The 15,602-nt window shown below is 34.8% G+C and overlaps 2 protein-coding genes and 1 pseudogene across 5 annotated transcripts; 2 read left to right on the top strand and 1 right to left on the bottom strand.

Moving 5' to 3' along the window:
* The first annotated feature begins 1,101 nt into the window (after nt 1-1,101).
* On the top strand, nt 1,102-5,599 carry LOC120203312 (KH domain-containing protein HEN4-like). Of its 4 annotated transcripts, none has more exons than XM_039203624.1 (8): nt 1,102-1,210; nt 2,148-2,741; nt 3,198-3,626; nt 3,726-3,983; nt 4,097-4,360; nt 4,610-4,674; nt 4,963-5,025; nt 5,195-5,599. In XM_039203624.1, the coding sequence occupies exons 2-7, from the start codon at nt 2,169-2,171 to the stop codon at nt 4,994-4,996; spliced, it is 1,623 nt and encodes a 540-aa protein (XP_039059555.1). In that variant the 5' UTR covers nt 1,102-1,210; nt 2,148-2,168; the 3' UTR covers nt 4,997-5,025; nt 5,195-5,599. The 4 variants fall into 4 exon arrangements, with proteins under 4 accessions (XP_039059555.1, XP_039059556.1, XP_039059554.1 ...); XM_039203625.1 differs by having other exon boundaries at nt 4,963-5,035; XM_039203623.1 differs by having other exon boundaries at nt 4,963-5,599.
* Nucleotides 5,600-9,623: 4,024 nt separating this feature from the next.
* Nucleotides 9,624-11,841, top strand: LOC120203292 (annotated as a pseudogene).
* Nucleotides 11,842-12,012: 171 nt separating this feature from the next.
* LOC120203291 (uncharacterized protein At5g39570-like) lies at nt 12,013-12,876 on the bottom strand. Its single transcript, XM_039203607.1, has 2 exons — nt 12,200-12,876; nt 12,013-12,102 (listed from the first exon to the last, which is right to left on the bottom strand). Exons 1-2 carry the CDS (start codon nt 12,866-12,868, stop codon nt 12,013-12,015), a joined length of 759 nt encoding a protein of 252 aa, XP_039059538.1. The 5' UTR covers nt 12,869-12,876.
* Between the last annotated feature and the right edge of the window lie 2,726 nt (nt 12,877-15,602).

Here is a 15,602-nt window from a genome sequence, read left to right as displayed (position 1 = left end):
TTTAATCCCTCAATTTTAAAGATTGATTTTTTTAATCATCCCACCGCTTTCTTCATAACCATGTGATGACATGGTAATACTTATAAATATCTATGGCTTAATTTACTAAATTAACCGAAATTATTAAATATTATATATATATATATATTAAATACATATTTCAAGCTGAAGCCTATTAAGAATTAAGATTCGATTATTTCTTGATTATTAAATTATAAATACCTAATTAAATTTTAATTCAAATAAAAATAAATCTATTTTACTCAAATTAATCTAATTAAAAAAGAAAGTTCGGTTCGATTAATGGCTAATTTTTTTTGGATTAAAGTCAATTGTTTGACCCTAAGACATATTAACAGGTTGCTGATAAACTAGCGAAATGGCAGTAACAAGAGGTGTTGCTGACATGGTTTTCTGCACGCCACCTTTGGAAATTGCTTCTCTATTACAGCAAGACTCTGTTGTTTCGTGATTTGGAAGCTGCTGTTTAATTTTTAGTTTACACTCTTATTTCATCAAAAATAAAAAATCAATTGTTATATATATATATATATATATATATATATATATATATATATATAATAAAAATAAGGGTAAATTATGAATTTAGTACTTAAATTATTAATTTTGATCCGTTTTAGCACCTAAACTTTTAATTATTTAGTTTTTATTTCATTTTAGTACCCTCACCGTTAAAAACTTAATGCATTTAGTACATAAACTATCAATTTTAGTCCGTTTTAATATCTAAACTTTTAATTTCTTCAAAATCACACATAACATTTAGTTTTTGTTTAATTTTAGTATATTTTTTGTTTAATTTTAGTACCCCACCGTTAAAAACTTAACGAATTTAGTACCTAAACTATTAGTTTTGGTCCGTTTTAGTACTTAAACTTTCAATTTTTTTCAAAACTTAATGTTAAATTTTGAATGGATACTAAAACGAAACAAAAACTAAATTTTAGATATAATTTAAAAAAATTAAAAGTTAAAATACTAAAACAAACTAAAACTAATAGTTTAGATACTAAACACGTAATTTACTCTATAATAAAGCCAGAACGGTCAAGCAAAACCCTAGAAAAAAAATCAAGAACAATTCACGCAACGAAAGCAACTCATCTTTCGCCCCCAAATTCCTTTTTGTTTTCTTTCATTTGTTTAGAATCTCGTCGTTTACACGTTGAGAATCAACCTCAATTCTCTGGTAAAACCCCAAAGTCTTTTGGCAATTATTTCCCCTTTGATTGCTCTTCTTTAGTTTCCTCTTTTTTTTTCTTTCTTAGACTCTCTTTTGATCAGATCTACGTTTATAGATGTTGTTTATTAACTTTTTCAATTCATTATTAGCTGAAATTATAGGTATTTCCCCCTTTGGCTTGAGCTTTATTGTGTTTGATGTGACGCATTGTAGTTTATTCATCTAGTCTATTTTTTTCTGTTATTTTTTTCGAGATTATTTGCATGTATGCTGTGTGAATTTGTGGGTTTCATTTCATTTGATTTTTATATTCTTTCACGTTATTGAGTCTTTCTAATACTGGTTTTCTCTTCATTATCTGTTTATATTAGTTTCGGATGGGTGATTTGCAGTGGGATTTTAATTTCTTGTAGCAGATGAACTTGTTGGTCAAAGTTGACATGAGTTGGTTATTTATCTTTGAATTTGCCTATTTGAAAAGCTGAGCTATGGAGTGCTAAGGATTTATGAAAATGTTTTGTTTTCAATATTGTTACTGATACTTTTGCCATTTGCTTTTCACTTTATTTGAACGAATGTTTGAAACCTAGTATTCATTCAAAGTTGAAACATTATTTTTATGTGTGAAAGTAATTTTGAACATATTGCTGTTCGTTATGGTGAATATTTTTATCTTTTCAAAAATATGTATATGTTTCTCTATCTAGACATTTTTTTGTTCTTTTTGTTTGTATAAGCAAGTCGTAAAACCAACAATCAAGTGGAAATCTATTGTCATCTGAATTATGATTTGATGATTGAAAAATGAAAATATGCCACTGTACTACCTGTTGATTGGGCCTGTTGATGAGCGTTTGTGCTGGTGCCTTACATTTTGGGTGGTTTGATCCTCAAGATCGGTTCAGTTAGTAAGTCTTTGAAATGTTTTACATTTTGCAGTCAGGTCTTTATTAAGCTGATAATAATGGCGGGTCAGAGGAATAGCTATGGGAAGCGGGCTCATTCTCAGTCTGATAATTCTGAGAATGGATCATATAAGAGGAGAAATGCAGGTGATGACAGGGAACAATTTGTTATTGGTTCAGATGATACTGTGTATCGGTATTTGTGCCCTGCGAGAAAGATAGGAAGCATTATTGGAAGGGGAGGGGAGATTGTTAGGCAATTAAGGGCAGACACCAAATCGAAGATTAGAATTGGTGAGGCAATTCCTGGTTCCGAGGAGCGTGTGGTAACTATCTACAGCTCTAGAGATGATACAAATGCCCTTGAAGATGGGGACACTTTTGTTTCTCCTGCACAAGATGCTTTATTCCGTGTGCATGATAAAGTTGTTGCTGAAGATTTGCACAGTGATGAAGATTCTGAAGGCCGCCAAATTACTGCTCGGCTTCTTGTAACCTCTGATCAGATTGGATGTATCATAGGAAAGGGTGGACAGATCGTTCAAAACATACGTAGTGAAACTGGTGCCCAGATTCGCATTCTTAAGGATGATTTACCTTCTTGTGCCTTCGCTTCAGATGAACTTGTACAGGTAATTTGACTATTCAATTGTTGTGGTAGTGTTTTTAGATTATGCTGATTTATTTCACTATCTCCTCTCATTTAAAATATATTTCACACCATACATTGATACAGGAAAAGTTATTCGGAGAAAAGTCTTAGCTTATTAAAAGCATTAGCAAGATGTTTTACTTGTGGTTAGGGTCAATGTTTTGGACGCAAACTTTGTTGTCTTTAATTGCTGAAGTCTTCAAATTCAGCATTTAACTTTTCAGTCTTGAGTTCTTCGGTTTATGAATTATACTCCTAGCATTTTGCGCTTCCTACTTTGGCATGCATCAGATATGTTATATTTTTAACTCCCTCTGATATTTTTACTCTTGTTTATTACCTGTAAGCTGTAACATTGATAGTTTTTCTTCTTCATCTTATTATTATGTTCTCAGATGGTTGGTTTGTTATGCTTTTAATTTACTTTTGGCTATAGATATCTGGTGAAGCTGCTGTTGTGAAAAGGGCTCTGCATCAAATTGCATCTCGCCTTCATGAGAATCCTTCACGAACTCAGCACTTGCTTACTTCTGCTGTGTCCAATGCATATCCTGCTGGTGGTGCAATGCTTGGTCCATCTTCTGGTGCCCAGATTGTAGGGCTAACTTCATTGGTTGGTCCATATGGACGATACAAAGGTGACACTGGGGAATGGCCACGCTCCATGTACTCAGCTCCAAGGGATGATATGTCATCAAAAGAATTTTCTCTTCGTTTGGTTTGTCCAACTGCTAATATTGGAGGTGTGATTGGCAAAGGTGGTGCAATAATTAACCAGATCAGGCGGGAATCAGGTGCAGCTATCAAAGTAGATAGCACAAGTACAGATGGAGATGATTGCATAATAACTATATCAGCTAAAGAGGTCAGCTTTTAACCTTTTCTATGTTTATGTCTTGTGGAAGTATCTGTTATTGTACCTTGTGCTAGATTTGATGATTTTCCTAATCTTGTGTTGTATTAGTTCTTTGAGGATACATTTTCACCTGCTATTGAAGCAGCTGCACGGTTGCAACCTAGATGCAGTGAGAAGATTGAAAGAGACTCTGGAATTATATCATTCACAACCCGTTTACTTGTGCCAACTTCACGTATTGGCTGCCTTATTGGTAAAGGTGGAGCTATTGTAACTGAGATGAGAAGGATTACAAAAGCTAATATCCGTATCTTGTCAAAGGAAAACCTTCCAAAAATAGCATCTGAAGATGATGAGATGGTTCAGGTGTAGTACCATTGGTGCTTTTGTAGGATTTTCGTAATCATTTCTCTGTATTTGTATGTTTTTTAATTAACAGGAATGGAGAGTAAACATTTCTGGTTTATATGTATTATCAGATTTCTGGAGACCTTGATGTTGCTAAGGATGCCCTGGTACAAGTAACAACGCGGTTAAGAGCCAATCTTTTTGATAGGGAAGGTGCTGTTTCTGCACTAGTGCCAGTTTTGCCATATCTTCACATGCCAACTGAAGGAACAGACAGTTTGAGTTATGAAAGTAGAGAGGGCAAGAGACATGGGCGTCTGCATACTTATTCTGGTGGTTATGGCTCCAGTGATTTAGCTCATAATGACAGCTATGGAAGTTATGGTGGTCTCCAGGTATTTTTTTACTTTTACTGTTTTATAGTACCTTAGTCTGGTGAAGTATAAAAATATAATTTGTTTGTTATCCCAGTTATCGAGTGAATATTTGTAGTGGCTTATCTTGTTCGGTTGTTCCCTTCCATATTTGTTTCTTATATAGTTTCTTTTAGTATTTTAGCTTTCCCATTTTTCTTACATTGTTGCATCTCTTTCTGTCTCACCGTGGTGATAATGAATAATTATGATTGTTAATATTATTTGTAGATTGGTGGTAGTTCCAGTGCTTATGGAGCTTATGGAGGTTATTCTTCAGGGCGTGGTGGTACTGGGTGAGATGATTTCTTTCCTTAAAAGAACATTTTTGTTGTTCATATTATTGTCATGGATGCCATTTACTGTAGGAAAAAATGCTTGGGTCTGGGGAAGTGATTGCTCTTTTACAAACATTACATTTAAATATTTGAACTACATGGCATAAAGTTTTCTTCAAGGGCACAATGCCTGTCTAAAATTTGTTCTTTCCCAAGCATGTCTTGAGGTCTTTTAGTTTTGATTAGGTTGGTACATGCTCACTCTATTAGGATTCTTCAATATTCATCATTAACTTCTCTTACCAGGTTATCAACCCATAACCCTATCTCCCGGCGCTAAAACCACAGTTACTAAAATTCCGTGAATTGGTACGTGCAGGTAGATTATAGTTTTCTAAGTATTTGTATGTCTATTTCTATAACTGGCAATTCTCTGATTTGGACCAATACATACTAGTGTATAGCCTATCCAATCTCCCTAATTACAGATCTGATGCTCTTTTTTCCCTTTGTTGCCATTCCAATCCCATTAAAACAGCTGATTTATGAAGCCTGAAGCCAGCCTACTGCCTACTTTGCTGAAGCCTGCCTAAACCTGAAGACCAGATGAACCATGGTTTGACATACTCATGGCCCACCCTGATGCAACTACCTAGAAGGATCAAATATATGTGAAGATCTTAGTATTATCTTTGAAATTTGCCATGTCCATGACACCAAAAACACCAAGCTCTGTTATATGTGCTTCCCAAGAACCTAGCTAGCCGGCATGCTTGTTGCAGACTTTTATTTCCTTATTTTGTTGTTTCTGCTTTTTAGTTTGCATTTGTTTAGGGGTTCTAATCCTTGTACCGTCTTCCATCCACTGGCAGTTGTACTGAGAGTGCTGAGTTTATTATCTGACATTTGTCTTCTTTATTTCTTTAATTTCGCTGGTTATCTCAATTTATGATTGAATCTTATCCCCAGTTTACCCCAATATGTAGCGGTGAAGACAAAAACGGGAATACATGCATTTTCATTCAATTTTATTAGCATCTGAATAAGCTAAATGGTCCTTGTGTCTTCATATTGCCCCTTAATCAAGAAATCCATTGGTATCTACTGAACTCTATTGAGGGATAGATTCATGAAAACATGATTACTCAAAATTCATAAACTTGAAGAGTAATACCGATTATTTTCTACTTTCCCCCAGCTTAAACCATTTCCTTTGAGCATGCAATATAAATTCCGAGTTATACTGTAGAATTTGGTGGTAGTCATAATATCTTACTATGTTTGGATGGGGGAAAGGAAAGAAATGGGTGGAAAGAACAAAGTTTTCTGATGCATCCCTTTGTTTTGTAATATGAAAATGGGTGTATTTACAGCTTGGAGAAGGAAACTCTTTCTATTTAAATATACCATTATGCTTCTTTATTTCCCATCCTTTATGCCAAACACGAGAAAGGAAAATAACTTTCTTCCCCCATTTTACCTTGCCATTTTCCGTCTCTATTTTCCTGCCATGCTAAACATGGTGTTTGTGGATCTAAAATGGCATCTAGTCATCAATGTTTGTGGTTCCACTCGTCAACAAATGATATATGCAAGGCATTGTTTAGTGGTAAAACATGCTAGTTTAGGCTGCCAGTGGATTTCTTAACTGAAGGACATCATAAGCATGGGAAGGGACTATGTATTGTTGTTTTCTACAGTGTATGTTTTTTAATTAAGTCCGGCACAAAGACCTCAAATGAAAGGCAAGAGTTTATTCCTTTTTCAATGGTTGTTGTAACTTGAGCAAATGAAGGAGCTCATTGAGGTTTTTGCAACACGCCAGTAACTGAGTTGCTTAATCTCCCTTTAGTGTGGTGTATATTCTATTACCAATATTGTTGGACTGCTTACGTATGGTACTTGGACATATTTGAGGGTACTGGTATGTGTCCGATATGTTTGGTTTGATTTTTTCATGTTAAGGGTCATAACCCCCATCCTTTGGAAACGTGTTGGATATGGGTATTTCAAGAAAAATGAAAAATCGCAGTGCCATAGCTACTTACATTATATGAGAAACTGATTTGGTGGGAGGTTCTGAGTATCATTGATGTAAAAATTGGTGTAGTTTCTTTTTATTCTATACTTGAAGTAAGTGCTTCGTTGGAGAGTCGAATAATTTGAGTATGTTATATCTAAAACCATTTTATTTTTATTCTAAGTTTCGGGGAAGTCTGGAAGAGGGATTTGAACCGGCTGAGTCGAGAATGCATACACTTGGCCTAAATGATGTGGTGCTTAATATCCTTTTCTTTTTTGTTGCAGAAGTTTGCTTTGTGTTTTAATCTACATTCTTACTGCTGCAATGTCCATATTATTCGATCTATTGCTCAATCCATTGCTAGTTACTAAAATAAACCTATTCTGGTCTTGATTGTTTACCATGTCTTTGCTTGAGTAATATCAATTTGATCCGATTGCGGAAGTGGTTGGAAATATTTTGGAGGATAAGGAAAATAATTGAACTAATCTATCTCTGCAGGCACTTCTATAGTTTTTACTCTTGATTTATTGATGTTTTTCTTCTATAATGGCGGTTGTATTCCAGAGATAAGAGAATTGACTGCAGGTGTTAGGATTTGCATTCGGAGCTGGTGGCACTTCTATAGTTCGATTCAAAGCTTTTCTTCCCCTTGTTCTTAACTCATGCTGTTTTAACTGTTGATGTGTTATTAGAATAGAGGGGGTTAGCCGATAAGAGAACGGACTTGCAGGTGTTGGGATTTGAATCCCGAGTTGCATAATGTATCTGCTTAAAGGATGATTAAATGAGTTGATCGAACAAAGGCCCCGAGGTCGGGGTAACCTCTTTGCTCCTTGCTTGGTCAAGTTGAACGGAACGCGCATGGTGGTTCAAGTTGAACTTTTAGACAATAGGCAAAAGAACAAAGCCATGGTGAGAGACAACTAATGCAGCAGGCATACCATGTCCTCTACTGAAACTAAAGTAAAACGGGTGTCTGGATTTGCCACTTTTCTGTGTTCAGGAATAGGTGAAGTTATAGATGTTGCAGTTAGGGTTTATACTGTCTGTTAAGGTGGTGTCGGTCTCGTCTTGCGAGCGGTTCGAATCTTGAGAACGAGATACCGGACTTCTCGACTAAAGACTTTCGGACAAAAGCCCCTCTTATAATGTGTTGTTGGGAATTGACTGGAACAATGGAAAGTGTTGTGAATGCTATATCTACATGAATAAAACATGATAAAGGGCCAATTGGATATATTTGTTTGAGTTTTTGTTTATATTTAAATACAATTATTTATATATTAGGGTATTAATTACTTTTATTTTAAATGGTTCTCTTTAACTACTCAATATTTTTTTCCACAAGAAAAATATAAAAATATTATATCTTTAATCGATTTGAAAGACGATGTCGACTTTAAATCAATTTTTAAATTAAATTGAAGTGATTATAAAGTAGTATTTTTATTAAAAATTCTATACTATTTGACAATGAACTTGTGCTCGAATCCGGGACGTCTAAGGATAATAATCATCTCTTTACCAACAAGAACTTGGTTCGTGCAATTTTAAATCAAATCTATCGCACTTGCATTATTATTTATGGTAAATTATAAATTTCATCATTGAATTTTATTCTCTTGTTTTGCTCATTAAACTTTAAAAGTATTCAATTTTCTTATTGAATTTAATATATTGGATTTTTTTGTCATTGAACTTTACTCTCTCTTCTATTGTGGTCACTCCGACGTCAAATAGTTAACGGCGTTAAAAACGACGTATTTTACATTTATCTAACAACCCATTTTAAAGTCGTTAATAATTTAATGGTTGAATGACAAAAAAGTTCAATGTATTAAATTCAGTGAGCAAATCGAAAAGATTTAAAGTAGAGTGAGTGAAGTAGGAGAGAAAGAGTAGGGTTCAATCACCAAATTTGTAATGTACAATTTTATTTATTAAATAAAAATATTTTTGTTTGTGTTCTTCACAGTATTTACTCAAATTACACAAAAAAGGACAAGAGAAGACACTTGTGAGTTGCATAATGTTGTCTTCCACGTGCAAAATCACCCCATGCGAGATCTACCATTGTCTCATTTATCTCATGCAGGGCCGTGGTTAGGTTGTTGGAGGCCCTGTACAAATTCTTGTAAAGGGTCCTTAGATCTCGAAAATAATTTACAATTGTATTACACTGAGCATGCCCACTTGCATTGTTTTTTCCAAAAATAATTTTACTTGTTAATGAGATTCGAACTTAGATCAACAAAGTCATGAGCTCAATGATCTAACCACTGCTCTATACCTATTTTTCTGCTTCTTAATAGTAACAACCGATAGATATACTCTATTTCGGGGCCCCTATTTTTTTAGGCCCTGCACCGTCGCGCACTTAGCGCTGCCTCAGCCACGCCCCTAATCTCATGCTAGATTTATGATGAAAAACATCCAAGGAACATCTCAAGTTAAAGTCACTTCTTACAAACTGAAAGACATGAACTTGAGATGGTTTTAAAAGCCAAATGGACATGAGAATTGAGACAAACCTGATGAAACATCTTACCAATAATGTTAACCTTAAGTACACTAATTATGGTGTATGTACAGTATCGAACCTATTAAGCGACTTCGGTGGTCAAGGAGAGTGTTGTTATTGTACTTGTTATCAATGATTAAGAATGATTCTGAACACATATTATCTTATAATCATTTCAGACTATTCGAAAAGAACGTATAATATTGATCCTGGTGTCAAAGTTTGAATATCACATTAAATATTTTATCGAAGTACGGGTATCAAACGTGGCATTAATAAAAAAACCCCCAGTTCCAATCCAAATTGGCAAATTCTAACCATTACTATTCATATTATTAGCAACATCAAAAGGAACTGATCTCAATCCGATTGTTCGAAACAAACTCTAAGATTTGTTTTTGTTCTTTGTTTGAGACAAGAATGTGTACACAAAATCTGGGTTTAGTTCTGATAGTCCTAGGATTAATGTTGGAACCAGAGTTTGGGGAGTCGATGAGGTTCGAGTTGGATGCGAATCCGAAGATGTTAAGACAAATGGAATGAGTGTCGGCAAATACTCCATTGTCAATCAGGACGAAGGTTACCCTTTGCCTGATTCTCATGAACTCACCGTCAAGGTATGTCACCAACTACTATTTCTATTTTTTTAGGGTTTCTTTTAATGTTTGGAGATTGAATCTATGGTAGAAGTTTGCAATCGAGTAATAGAAAACCCTAATTGTTAGGGTTTTATGTTATTCGGATTTGAGTGAGAACGTTAGATTATATATTTATATGTTCTAGATATAGGAAAATATTGTACTTGTATCATTTTCGTATATCGAGACTAGGGGTGTAAACGAGCCGAGCCGAGTCGAGCTCGAGTATTGCGGAGCTCGACTCGACTCGAAAACTCTGAAATGGAGCTCGACTCGACTCGAAAACACGCAAGCTTAAAATTTTCAAGCTCAACTCGAACTCGAAATCCTGAATTGAAGCTCGTGAGCAGCTCGAAAAGGCTCGAAATGAAAAAAAATCTTAAACTTAACTCGATTGAAGCCTCAAACTCAAACTCGAACATGAACCTTAAATACATGAAATCTTACTGTATTTTAAAAAAATCAATACATAAATATTAATATTATTAATAATTTATTTTTTAAAAAAATAAAATCTTAATATATTATATTTTCGAGCTATTCACGAGCTTTTCGAGTCAAATATCGAGTAGCTCGTTTCGGCTCGTTAAGAACTCGAGTCGAGTCCATTCGATCAGAGTATTTATCGAGCCTTGATCGAGTCGATCTCGAGTAGCTCGCGATCTGTCTCGTCTCATTTACAGCCATAATCGAGACCTCTAGAAAATATATCTGAGTTGAGGTCTCGAAAGAACATCTCTAAGTATAGGGTTTTCGGAGTCTTGCATTTCTCGAAAGCTACAACCTTTTGACGTTATATTCGACAAGTCGCACATAATATGTCATAACTGAAATTAATTAACAGCTGATTATATCAATTGAACTCCATCTATCGGATCAATCTATAAATAATCATCATGGCTCTTGTGTGTACGATTGTTGTATCATTTTCTTATACAAAGACCTCTAGAAAATATATCGGCAGTTGAGATCTCGAAGAACATCTCTAGGTATAGGATTTTAGGAGTTTTCACTTCTCAGAAGCTACAACCTTTTGACGTAATATTCGACAAGTCGCATGTGATATGTCAGAATTAAAATTAATTAACAACTGAGAACTCCACCTATCGTGTCAACCTATAATTTAAATAATCATCATGGCTCTAGTGTGTATGATTGTTGTATTATTTTCGTATACCAAGACCTCCAGAAAATATATCCTCAATTGATGTCTCAAAAGAACATCTCTAGGTGTAGGATTTTCGGAGTCTTGTACTTCTCGGAAGTTACAACCTTTTGACATAATATCCGACAGGTCACATGTGATCTATCGTGTCATGTTAATCGAACTCCATCTATAGTGTCAACCTATGAATTAACTCTCACCTTTGATCTAGAATTTTAGAAGAATTGTGTAAATAACAAGTTGTTTTGCGTATACACACTTGTTTTTTTAGGTGAGTTCAGCTTATGGGCACATTTATCACATCGGAGACAATGTGGATTCCGGCAACTTTGCGTTTACCACGGCCGAGAACGATGCTTACACCGCTTGTTTTTTGGCAGCTAATCACCGGCCTCCGGTAAGGATCACCATCGATTTTGCTTGGAAAACTGGCATTGCTGCTAAAGATTGATCCATGGTTGCCAAAAAGGGCAGGTTGATGAAAGGCCATTTACCATAACCCTTCCAATTTCGCTTTATTAACTCGGATTCATATTCGAATACGCGTCAAACACGAATTTTGAGCATAGGTTCATGGATATGTTCATGTGTATGTCGGATACATACTCGAAGCTTTATGTATATGTTCGAATATGTGTCGGACACGAATACTTAAACCCCGAATCTATATGTATATGTTCGAAATGAAGAAGCTCCTTTAGTTGAACATTTTGTTTCCTGCAGTTTTAATCTTTATATTTGTTTCAGGAAAACAAACGGATCGGATTCGGTCAAACCAAATGAATCAGGAATCGATTATCCGTTAAGAATGATATATGAATCATATGTTATTTAATACGATTTCTTTTTATTTTGAAATCAAAACATATCGTTCGATATAATACGGAAAACACAAGATGATAGGTAATGGATACCATTAATGAGGCATGCCCTAACCCTTTATTTAGTATCTGTATATATTATGGCATGAATCGAACTCCATTTATGCAGTGAGTCACCGGTCCGGTTAATCGTCGTCGTAGTCACGGCGCGGATGGTTTTGCTCTCGACGACTCTTCTTTTCATCACCGCTACCGTCACTGTCACTGCCATTACCCTGCAATGTTAGTCATGGTATAATTGAGTGAATTTTGAGATGGACTGATACGTACATTACACTTGGATCTATGTTATTTAAATTTGGAATAACTCACGTGTTTTTTGCGGCCATAATTCTTCCTATCATCATTATCCTCGTCATCATCATTCTTCTTTTTTCGATATCTCGATTTCTTATCATCTTCGTCGTCATTTTTCTTTTTTCGATATCTTGACTTCTTATCCTCACCGTCGTCATCATCATCATCATCCTCGTCATCTTCTTTCTTTTTCCTATATCTCGGCTTCTTATCATCTTCGTCTTCGTCATACTCTGACCTCCTATAATTCGATTTCTTATGACTGGACTTTTTATATCCTTCTTCTTCATCCTCGGAATTCCCGTAACTCGACTTCTTATACCCTCCACTACCATGGCTTGGCTTCTTCCCATGACTAGACCCGTATTTGGATTCCGAATCCCCGTATTCGGATCCGTGTTCTCCGTACTCAGATTTTCGACCAGGTCGTTCATCATGTCCGGGATTCCTTCCATGACCTGACCCATGTCCACCGCCATATGCGCTAGGTATGCTTCCGGAGCCGAAATTCGGACGTTCGTAATCGAAATCACCTTCGGATGAATAAGGGTAGCAAGTGGCCTTGCATGGCTCCAACGGTTGTCCGTAGGTTACGAAGAGGTCGAATCCGCCTTTGTACGGCTTCGGATTGTACTCGTCGAACTCATCGGGTTCGTCGTTGTCCGGCGTCGTGTAATACGGCATCTTTCCGGCGTTGGCTCTACGTTCTTGGAAGAAAAACTAAGGGATTCTTATTTGTGCATGGAGATAAATATACGATGGAAAGAACGTTTAGGAGAGAAAGGTGGGGAACCGTTTGAATAGGGCCATGAAGTGATGTTTGGTCACTAAAAAAATCATAAATGTGCAATTAGGTCCCTTAACTCCTCATTCTCATCACTGAATGTATTTAGGGATGAATTAAGAGAGATTGGGTGTGGTTGTATCTCTGAAAATTTTAAATTCTCATTTATTTAATTATTCTATGTTGATTATCTAATTTCGTATATTCTAAATTTCTAATATATCTTCTTAAATTTGCATCTCTACATTAAAATTATTTTTCCGTCTTTATGTGTATTCTATAAAACCAATGTTTTTGTTGGGCCTGAGCTGGAGGGTCATCTGCTTAGGGTCCACAATTAAAAATTTATAATTAAAAATTAATTATTTTTTAAGTTAATTGCATCACATGTTCTCAAAGTATAATTTTTATTTTAAATTGGTTCTTAAACTTTTAAATATTTTAATATCATCCCTAAAATGTATTTATCATTCTAAATTAGTCATCTAACTTTTGAATATTTTAGTTTCATCCCTAAACTATGACCTTCATTCTAAATCAGTCCTTAAACTTTTTGAACATTCCAATTGCATCCTAAACTATATGCATATACTAATCACATCCCTTATTAATAAAATCGTTAGACCAAGTTATATTATTATAAGTTTGGGGAAAAATTTAGGTTAAACTATGGTGAAATTATTTACATATTTGGATGAATTTGGGGATGAAATTGGAATATTTAGAAGTTTGGGGACCAATTTAGAAATATGTCATAGTTTGGGGATGAAATTAGAATGTTCAAAAGTTAAAGGACTAGTTTAGAATGAGAGTCATAGTTTGGGGATCAAATTAGAATCTTTAAAAGTTTAAGGACTAATTGAAAATAAAGGTTATAGTTTGGGGATATTTGATGCAATTAACTCTTATTTTTATAATTGTTAGGTATAATATTAAAATTGCACCTAAAGTTTGACTAAATATTCACTTTGATCATTATTCTTTTTGGTTCATTTTGGCTCCAAACGTAACATTTTGAGACAAAAAAAATTCTCTATATTAATGGAAATTATTAGTTAACTAAATGTTAATGCCCTAAAATATGGATTTTTTTCTGTAAAATAAAATGTCGGGGGACAAAATGCTCCAAAAAGAAAAATAACAAGAGGCAAAATGACTATTCAGTCAAATGTTAAGGTTTTTTTGTTCTAAAATAAATCAAAATGCTAAAAAAGAAGAGTAGAGATCAAAATAAACCTTTTTGATAAACATTAAGGGATAATTGAATTATGTATATTTATTACTAGAGGTCTAAACTTTAAGTTTGTCCTAGGGCCACAAAAATCTCGGGCATGTATGAAATAACAGTTCTCTTAAAGCATTATCATATACATTATAAGTCAACTAGATTTATAAAGAAAATTTATCGAAAATCGACCGATTACATGTTTTTTTGTAAACCTCAAAAACACATAATCAGTCGATTTATGTATATGTGTAGGTTATGACGTACCGATAAAGGTGCATCATAACCGACAATGAAGGGTCGGGTCTCTGTGGGAACCCTTTGGAACTTGGAAGGACATATATGGATCAATGTATCAAACATGTAGGTTGGAATAACTCTGATAGAAGTGATTGCTTTTACGAGAAATTGTTCCCTTAACTTGAACCATAGATGTTTCGGACCCGCCTGCTGTCGATCGGAACGGGTGGCCTCGACTCGAGAACTGTTGGACGAAGAAGCATGACAATTCGTTAATCTGTCGACTCTGATCCAACCCGACCTTGCCCTGCATGTTCTTGCTCATGGTCTGCATGTCATATATATATGTATGATAATATTCTAAATTAATCGATTTGATAAGTCGTATTTTTATTGATTTAAAATTTAAGATTTAACGCTCGTATCTCATACGCAGCTCAAACAAGAGACCCTACAATTATAAAAAGAAACTAAATAATATAAAGGGTAAATAACGTAAATGGTCTCCCGACTATAGGGTACTGCTTTATTAAGTCTCTCGACTATTAAAAGTTACAATTTCAACTATGAAGTGTTACTTTGTTGAGTTACTCGATTATTAAAAGTTATAAAATGGTCACCTGACTATTCATTATGTTCCAAACTCGACATTTTCCGTTAAAAAATGGATGATATTTTGAGCTGAAAGTTAATTTGTTAAATGTTATATGATAAAATTCGACCCCAAAATCTGAAACGACTATTATATCTCAATCATCATGTTAAAATCCAGCTCAGTTGGTAGAGCACAAGGCTCTTAACATTGGGGTAGTGGGATATAATCCCACGGAGGGCATTTTATAATTTGGAGGTCTCCTACGGAAACTGCTCTCAACCTGGTGTTGAGGGCAGCCTACTATCCTACCTCCCTCTTACCTCATTACATATGACAATAAGGGTCAGCTAATTATCATGTTAAAATCCAACTTAAACAACCTCTAATTTTTTAACGGAAAAGAATAAGTCTTAAACATAATGAATAGTCGGATGATAATTTTATAACTTTTAATATTCGAGGAAGTCAACAAAGTAACACTCCATAGTCAAATGACAATTTTATAACTTTTAATAGTCGATGAACTTAATAATGCATTATCCTATATCGAGGGACCATTTGAGTTCTTTATCCT

The sequence above is a fragment of the Hibiscus syriacus genome, unplaced genomic scaffold (genome assembly GCF_006381635.1).
Source record: "Hibiscus syriacus cultivar Baekdansim isolate YM2019G1 unplaced genomic scaffold, ASM638163v2 tig00009796_pilon, whole genome shotgun sequence".
NCBI classification, from domain to species: domain Eukaryota; kingdom Viridiplantae; phylum Streptophyta; class Magnoliopsida; order Malvales; family Malvaceae; genus Hibiscus; species Hibiscus syriacus.
This window is presented reverse-complemented; position numbering and strand designations above follow the sequence as displayed.